The sequence below is a fragment of the Mus pahari genome, chromosome 6 (assembly GCF_900095145.1).
Source record: "Mus pahari chromosome 6, PAHARI_EIJ_v1.1, whole genome shotgun sequence".
Lineage (NCBI taxonomy): Eukaryota > Metazoa > Chordata > Mammalia > Rodentia > Muridae > Mus > Mus pahari.
The window spans coordinates 74,794,658-74,803,904 of NC_034595.1; the positions used below are offsets into that span (position 1 = coordinate 74,794,658).

General features: G+C 43.4%; 1 protein-coding gene across 2 annotated transcripts in view; it reads right to left on the reverse strand.

Moving 5' to 3' along the window:
- Nucleotides 1–6,963: 6,963 nt before the first annotated feature.
- Ndufs5 (NADH:ubiquinone oxidoreductase subunit S5) overlaps nt 6,964–9,247 on the reverse strand; it is a 5,541-nt gene continuing 3,257 nt past the window's right edge. For both annotated transcript variants that reach the window (XM_029540096.1, XM_029540097.1), the window contains exon 3: nt 6,964–7,174. In XM_029540096.1, the coding sequence (XP_029395956.1) occupies nt 7,070–7,174 (105 nt within the window). In that variant the 3' untranslated portion in view covers nt 6,964–7,069. The remainder of the gene's footprint in view (nt 7,175–9,247) is intronic.

Genomic DNA, 9,247 nt, shown 5'->3' on the forward strand with positions numbered 1-9,247 from the left:
GGACCTTCGGAAGAGCAGTTGGGTGCTCTTACCCACTGAGCCATCTCACCAGCCCTACATGGTGTTCTAAGGATTGAGCTTAGGTTGCCATGTTTCTACAGCAAGCACCTTTACTTGCTGAGCCAGCTTACTGGCCCCTTCTTAATTATTTATTTAAACATATTGTTAAGATGTATGTCAATAGGTCTTTTGCCTGAATGTATGTTTATGCAGTGTGTGTGTGGCTGGTACCAGAGAAGGCTAGAAGAGGGCATTGAATCTCCTGGGACTGAAGTTACAGAGGCTTGTGAGCCACCACGTGGGTGCTGGGAATCAAACTAAGGACCTTTAGAAGAACAGCCAGTGCTCCTAACTGCGGAGCCATCTCTCCAGCCCCAACAAGCTTCCTTTAACATTGTTTATTATTATTATTATTATTACATTAGGATATTATGTAAGTATGTACATATGCATACATGGAGAACAAGATGTGGGAGTTTGTCTCTCATTTTACCATGTGGATCTCAGTTATCTTAGTTTTATTGCTGTGAAGAGATACCATGACCATGACAAGTCTTGTTAAAAACAAAACAAGACATTTCACTGGGGCTGGCTTATAGTTTCATTTGGCAGCATGCAGGCAGACATGGTGCTGGGGAAGGAGCGGAGAGTTCTACATCTTGACCTGAAGGCAGCAGAAGGAGACTGTGAGTCACGTTGGACATAGCTTGAGCATGTAAGACCTTAAATCCCACCTTCACATGGACACACTTCCTACAACAAGGCCACACCTACTCCAACAAGGTCACACCACCTAACAGTGCCACTCCCTACGGCCAAGCATTCAAACAGGAGTGTATGGGGGCCATTCCTATTCAAACCACCACTCCGGGAACAAACTCAGCTTGTCAGGCTTGGGGGCAGCACCTTTACCTATGTAGTCATCTCCCTTCCCTTTTCCCTCACGTAAGATTTGCCAGGTTCTCGATGTGCAGAGTGATTTGGGCTTGAGAACAAGATACTCTGAGTACAATCAGACTGTGGGTCTCATTTATATTTGTGCTTACTCCTCCTTCCACACCGCTCTGCAGGGAGAGCAGAGATGGTGTCTCCTAGTGCCAGGAGGGTGTGAAAGTCCAGGATCTCCCTTTGGTCTCCACTGGCAGCTGGAGTTGGAAGGGGGAGGGGAGTCCTTCTAGGCAATAGGCAGTTTCTGCAGTATGCCTCTACTGACTGCACCCTAGCTGGGTGTGTCATAGTACCTCCTTCTGACCCCAAGTGGTCTCCACTACTGTTGTGGACAAGCATGGATAGCCTCTCTGTGGGTGGATGTTCTGAGTGGCTCTCTGATCACTTGGAGGGGAGGGGCTACATCATGGTTAGAGTAGCCTGCTCTAGGCTTCCTACTTGGCTCATGGACGGAGTGAGAACCAGGCTGGAGTCGAGATGATGCTGTCCAAACATTATCTGTCTTTCTAGTACCTTTCCTGGTCTTTTAACTAAAGGAAGCAGGCTTTCCTCAGGACTTTCAGTTGTCACCAATACTGGCAGATTTGGGTTGCTTGGTGTCTCCGGTATCCATTCTGTCATATATGGGGTAAAAAGAACACTCAGGAAATAACACCAAGTTTTTTGATCCCAATGTACCTAGCAGGCCTGTTTTCTAGTTCATTCTGCCTGTTCCATTTACAGGGTCCAGCATTTAGTTGCACTTAGCAAGAAGACTTGGGAAAAGCCTGTCTACTCTGTCTTTCCAGAGGCAGAAATTGCCCTGGATACTTAAAAAAAAAAAAAATTTATCCAGGCATAGTGGCCAGAATCCCAGAAGTAGAGTGAGAATTTGGAGTTGAAGGCCAGTCCAGGGTACACAGTGAGACTTTGTCTTAAAACGAAACAAAAATTAAACTTACCACTAAATGCTGATAAAAATATAGGCTTCTGATCTCTCATGAAACATTGGGAGATGTCATGCTAGTCCCTTGCTACAGTCTGCAAACAGTTGGCCAAAGCCGGGAACCCCTCCCTATGGATGGGGATACCATCTAGGCCAGTTTACAAAGTGGCCTCAGACACCTCCTCAAGGTCCTGCAGCTAGAACTTGATGCCTCTGCATCAAAACCTGTATCATTCCCAGGAAGGGATGGCCACAGTAAACACTGTGTCAGAGAGGGAGTTCCTGGCAGGATCTTTAAAGGATTCTGCTACATCATTGCAAAAATGTTTCCTATCTCCCAGTGAAGAAACTAACCACAGAAGGCTTTAAGCAGTTACAATTAAAACAAAAAAGTTCCCTTCTCCCTCCTAAATAAAGAGCTAGCCTATTTCCCTTAAAGGAGTTAAGACTCCAGACCCAGATACAAGGTACGTGTGCTATGCCCTTTAAGGCAATGGTTCTCAACCTTCCTAACTCAGCAACCCTTAAATACAGTTCCTCATGTTGTGATGACCCCCAACCATAAAATTATTTCTGTTGCTACTTCATAACTGTAGTTTTCCTAAGCTATGAATCATAACACAAAATATTTGATATGCAGGATATCTGGTGTATGATCCCTATGAAAGGGTCATGACCCACAGGTTGAGAAATGGTACTTTAAGAACTTGTGTTTCTCTGGTAGGGTTGAGTGGGCTGTCTGCCTGAAATGATTATTAATTTGTACCCGTATCATCCTTACTGCACTCTGAGTACCATGACAAGGACCACTCACTGCTCCATGCCACATCTTGGTTCTTCCAGAAAGTGCAGCTAAGGATTAAACTTTGTAAATGATATTTTTGATGTTATTTAATAACCCTATTAGTTATTACTATGGCCAGGCAAGTCTCCCAATAATTGAAGCAGAGTCCGATGAATTTTAAAATCAGTTTTAGAACAATTACTGGGTGAATTACCCCTAGTCTATTTTTCTGTATGTTAGACTGTCTACCTCCCCAGCTGCGCTCTCCAAATACTTGCTGTTTGAGTGTCACTAGGGCTACTTCTGCCTGTCCTTAGGGTCCCCTTCTGTCCACATGCTCATGGTTTATCTCCTTTCATGGTGATATCCTTCTTCCCCTTCTTCCTCCTCTTTCTTCTCCCCCTCCTCTTCCTCACAGGATCCCTATCTGTAACCTCCAGCCCAGTTAACTGAAATCTCACCTACCTCTCTCCCTGTAGCCACTTTTATGTAACCAATAGCTTTAAATTGGGGAGCAAGGTTTACACAACAAAGGCTTGTGCAAGGGGGTAAGCAGATCTTGGGGTACAGAATTTAGTATTGGAATACATAGCAGCACCAGATCAAGCCAACAAAACTTGGTTGTGTGCCTAGTGCTCTGCCTTAATGGCAATGAGGTCAGAAAGGGGAGAAAGGTTGGCGCTCTTGCCTGTTACCTGGGTAAAGATTCTCTGAGCTGGGAGCTGGGAGCTGGGAAGATGGCTCCATAGATAAAAATTCTCTCCAGGAAAACATGAGAACCCAAGTTTGAATTCCCAGAACCCACCGAAACCTTATTCTTTCCTCATTAAATGGTCCTGAGTATTCTTGCCAAAAACCAACTGACCATAGCTATATGAGCACATGGGACTCTTCTCTGTTGATCTCAGTTTATCCTTCCTTATGCCATCTTGATTGCCACTGATCTGTAGGGAGCTCTGATTCGGGAACTCTGAGTCCCCCAGTTATGCTATTCGTTTTCAGAATGTGTGTGTGTGTGTGTGTGTGTGTGTGTGTGTGTGTGTGTGTGTGCACGCGTGTGCACGCATGTATTTATTCTGCGGTCTTTATTATTCTGGATTTTATGTAAGAGAGTATACTGAGTCTGATATTCAATATAAAGACACAGTCTTTTGGAGAACACTGCCATTCCAATACAATTTTCCTTCTTTTCTTTCCTCCTTTTTTTTTTGTGACAGGGTTACTGTGTCACCCTGGCTGTCCTCGAACTCACTCTGTAGACCATAGACTACGCTGGCCTTGAACTCATAGACATCACTTGCCTCTGCCTCCCAAGTACTAAGAGTGCATCACTGCTTTTGTTTGTTTGTTTACAAACAACTTTCCACTGGTTTTGATGTTCTTTAATTGCTTTCACCGTGGTTTTGTAGTTTTTAAGCGGCCGTTTTGCAATCTGTTTTGTTTCAGTATTTTTTTGAAAGAATCTCAATATGTAGCTCTGGTTGGGTTGGGTTCCAGGTCTTCTTGCCTCAGTTTACAGGTTATTTGTTTTGTTCTTAAACTTACTTATTTTGAGACAGGGTCTCACTATGTAGCCCTAGATGGCCCCAAAGTCTCTATGTAGACCAGGCTGGCCTGGAACACATAGATTCACAGAGATCCTTTCTTCTGCCTCCGAAGTACTGGGATAAAGGCATGTGCCACAGTCCTCCCCCTGAACAGCATTTTGCTGTGTATTCTAGCAGACTGACTTGGAAATCTCCACCCTTCTGCCTTAGCTTCCTGAGCATCAGAATCATGTATGTGTTCTACGATGTCTAGTCTACTATTTAGAACTTTATTTACAAGTATGTGAGTATGTGTGTATGTCTATGTATATGCATGGGTGCAAATACCTACAGGGGTCAGAAGAGGGCCTCAGATTCCCTGGAGCTGGAGTTATTATTAATTTCCAGTTGCTCAGTGGTGTTGGTGCTGAGAATAGCAAGGTTTTTAACCACTGAGCCTCATCTCCAGTCCCTATACACACATTAGGGATCATGGGTGAACATCAGGGGTCTTCCTAAAGAACTCTCCCCTCTCTCTGCAGCCCTGGCTGTTCTGGAACTATGTAAATCTTGAACTCCTAAATATTCTCCTACCTTCACCTCCCGAGTTCTGAGATTAATAGCCTACACTACCAGAACCATCCACTATGGCTTTTTATGTGAGTTCTGGGAATCTGAGTTCACATCCTCATGCTTGTGAGGCAAGGCTTTTACCTAGCGCGAAACATAGCCTCGGGCCCTATTTTAAAAATGCCTAAAATATTTAAGACCTTAAACCTTTTCAGCATTAAATCCAGAGGAAAGATCATCCCCAGCATCATGAAAACAAGCAAGAAAACAAATATTATAGGTATTTTACTTATGGAAGGTGCTTAAAAGAAAACAAAACCACAGAAAGACAGAATAGTGGTTGCCAGGGGCTCAAGAGAGAGCATGGGAACTGCCTTCTAATGAGGAAAGTTTCCATTTTAGAAATAAGAGTCCTAGAAATTGATGCTGTTGCTCTGGTGATTGCTGCGCAACAATATGAGTGTCCTTAATACCACCCAGCTGCTATTCAGGGGAAGAACTGGGAGAAGAAGGCTGGGGATTGGACCCAGTGCCTTACACATACTAAACAAGTGTTGTGCCCATCAGCTACACCCCCCTCCCCAGACCTAATTAGCAAATTAATTTACAACTACAACTTTTATATGTGTGTGGGTTTGGCCTGTGGGTATGCCTATGCACCTCTGTGTGTCTGGGGCTCTGAGAAGCTGGGAGAAGAGAGTTACAGGAAGTTATCAATAGCTTGATGTGGGTAAAAAGAAACAAACCCAGGTCCCCTGCAAGAGCAGCAAATATCTTCACTGCTGAGCTGTGTCTCCAGTCTCACAACTGAAATTTTAGAAAGGGCAGAAAGATAGCTAATGGGTGTGGTAGTTTATTCTTATAATCCCAGCATTTAGTATGACCAGGAAGGAGGATCACTATGAATTCAAAGCTGACCTGGTTTAGCCATGCTACCTCAAGATAAAACAAGAAAGCAGGCTCAGTTGCCTGCCTGACACGCCAAGCCAATGCTGGGGTTGGGGGATGGGGAGATAGCTCAGTGGTTAGGAGCAGCTGCTGCTTTTGCATAGAACCTGATTCAATTCTCAGCACCATCAATAACTCTAGTTTTAGAGGATCTAATACCCTCTTCTGACTCCTGGGGCACCAGGTGGGTCACATGATACACACACACACACACACACACACAGAGGCAATACATAAATGAATACTTTTAATTAAAAAATGAAGCACTGAGTTTGATCCAGCCAGTACACATTCCTATATGTAAGGCAAAACAAAAATAAACCACACAACCCACAAAACACATCCCCGAGTCTAAATTTCCTTCATTTCTTTTTTTTTTGATTTTTTTGAGACAGGGTTTCTCTGTGTAGCCCTGGCTGTCCCGGAACTCACTCTGTAGACCAGGTTGGCCTCAAACTCAGAAATCTGCCTGCCTCTGCCTCCCAAGTGCTGGGATTAAAGGCGTGCACCACCACCGCCCGGCTTTCCTTCATTTCTTAAGTGTCTTATTTCCCGTGTATGAGTGTTTTGCTTGTATGAATACAAGTGCACTTTACGCACGCTCTAGAACAGGTACTGGATACGCTGGTATTACAGAGTCATCACGTGGCTGCTGGACAAGGTTTTAATCCTAGTACTCAGAGGGCACAGGTAGGTGGATCTGTCAATTTTAGGCTAGCATGGTCTACACAGTGAGGTTCAGTACAACCAGGGCTAAACAGAAAAACTGTTTCAAATAAAAATAAAATAAAATAAAGCTGGGCGTGTCTGCCTTAGAACACCACCACCAACTGCTGGGGTCTGAAGTAAGGCTACATGAGAACATGATGCACTTGTGACATAGGCTTGGGAACGTCCCAGGATGCTACTTCTCAAGAAGGGAATTTGTAGAAGGAACACAGGAATAGCTGCGACCTTCCTCAAAGAATGCTTCCACACCTCAGATGTTTCCCTGATGACAAAAAAATTCTGTGCATTTAAATAACCTTGAACAGGCTGCCCTATGAACCAGCCTTCACTGAACTGCAAACTCCTAAGACTGTTATCAAAGGAGGTATGATAATAAAAATGAGCCTTGTTATGGAAATCGCACTCAAAGGCTGGCTGCCTAGAGTCCCCATCCCCCTACCGGGTTTCTGGCTTCAGTTCTGCAGGCAATCATTAGGAGAGGCAACCAGGACAACTTTTCTCCACTGAAAAACATGGCCCAAAAGAAAACAGACTAAGACTGAGTAATTCTTTATTTCTACATACTTAATGAAGGAGCTTTCCTTAAACATTCTCTCCAGTGGAAAACAGAGCATGAAGAGTGGCTTCCAGCTGCTCTGCTCAGGGCCTGGGCTCCTCCTTGCCCAAATGGTGAGGTGGAGGGGTGTATTTCCCCTCTTTCATTAGCTTATCCCGCTGTTTCTTGATATCATGCATTCGCCTTATCTGTCAAGGATAAAAAAAGAATTAAGGCAAAGGGAAACAGGACGCAGAAAGCGAGAGCTAGAGTCTACTGCTATCCTTTGGTTTGTTTGCTTTTAAAAATTCCTAGCTGGGAATAATAGTACATGCTTTTAACCCAGCACTCAGAAGGCAGAAACAGAGGCAGGAGGATCTCTGTGAGTTTAAGTTCAGCTTGGTTTACATAGCCAGATCCAAAGAGAACTCAACCTATCTACTTGGTACACCTGCTGGGAACTGAATTCAAATCCTTTGAGAAAGCAACAAGTGTTCCCTCCAACCCCACTAAATTAATCTTTAAAGAATTAATTGAAAAACCAAAGAACCAACTGGAAATCACTTTGAAACTTTTTAATAATAAGATTTCTCTCCCTCTCCTCCCTTCCACTCCCTTCCTCTCCTCTTATCTCTTTATTTTTTTGTTTTTTTGAGACAGGGTTTCTCTGTGTAGCCCTGGCTGTTCTGGAACTCACTTTGCAGACCAGGGTGGCCTCAAATTTAGAGGTCTACTCCTGCCTCCAGAGTGATGGGATTAAAAGCATACACTACCACCACCCCTGACTCAGCATTCTAATATATATAAAATACATCCGTGAAAGCTAATAATTAGGATATTCTCAGTATATATGAGAAAACAGGTAATTGTAATACTATTAAGAGATACATTTGTGGGCTTGTGAGGTAGCTCAGTGGGTAAAGGACCTTGATCATGTAAGCCTGAAGACCAAAGTTTAATTGCTCAGACCCACATGGTAGAAGGAGAGAATCAACTTCACAGAGTTGTCCTCTAACCTCTGCCATGAACCACTGCTCACCCAGTGAACACACATGTACAGAGAATATCTTGTGTATTGTATGGATGCATCATCAGTCAATTTAAAAGTCTACAGCTTATAACTTAGCCAGGAAATAGAAGGTGGGACACCCAGAGGCAGAAAGGATTCTGGGATAGAGTCGGACAGGAGATTCACTGGGAAGATGTGTTGAGATGCATGCATGGTACCTAAGCACAGGCAACCAGCCATGTGTCAGAATGTACGCTAGAATAAACGGGGTATTTTAAGTTATATCTAGTCAGAGAAGATCCTAGCTATATAGCCAAGGTATTTGTAAATATATTTTGAGTCTGAGTTTTATTCCTTCCAAGTTTGGTTTCTTTACTGAAAAAAAAAAAAGAAAACAAAACAAAAACCAAAAAACCCACACCAAACAACAACGACAATAACAAAAACAACTTTTTTTTTTTTTCTCACTCTGTATCCCTGTCGGCCTGTAGCTTACTATGCAGTGATGAGACTAAAGACACAACCACACCATTCACCTACTAAAACTTCTTGATACAGGTAACTTGACTATGAATTCAAGAGAAATCTAGATTTTCTCCTTGAACTCAAGAGATAAAATAAATTCAGCTAGATGTAGTTGTAGACACCTTAAATCCCAGTACTCTGGACCTTGACACAGGCAAATCTCTGAGTTCAAGGCCAGTCTGGTCTATAGAGTGAGCTCCAGGACAGCCAATGCTGCGTAGTGAGACTGTCTCAAGCAAACTAACAAACCCCAATCAACTGAACAAAAAATATATTTGCAGATACAACTGTAACACAGAAACAGGCAAAATGATTATCTAAAGCCAAAGCTTCCTTCTCTAAGATTAGGGCCCACACATTATGCAATTCATTCAGTTAAGACCTTTGGTCAAACTTGCCTAAAGCAATGTCATTAATGAATGCCTCTACCTTCTTCAGAAACACCTACAGTTGGTCACACTAGGTTTACTGTGCTAGATCTACAGGGTTTGACAGCTTCTCCAACTGAGCTTCGGGGCTCAATGACTGTGAAACAGTCCCACCCCGGAGTTTTCTTTTTAATTTTGTAAAAATTATCTTCTGTTACATAGATGGGTGTGTTGAATGCATGTATGCCTGTGCTCCACAAGTGTGCCAGGTGCCTGTTACATAGATGGGTGTGCTGAATGCATGTTATGCCTGTGCTCCACAAGTGTGCCAGGTGCCTGTTACATAGATGGGTGTGTTGAATGCATGTGTGCCTGTGCTC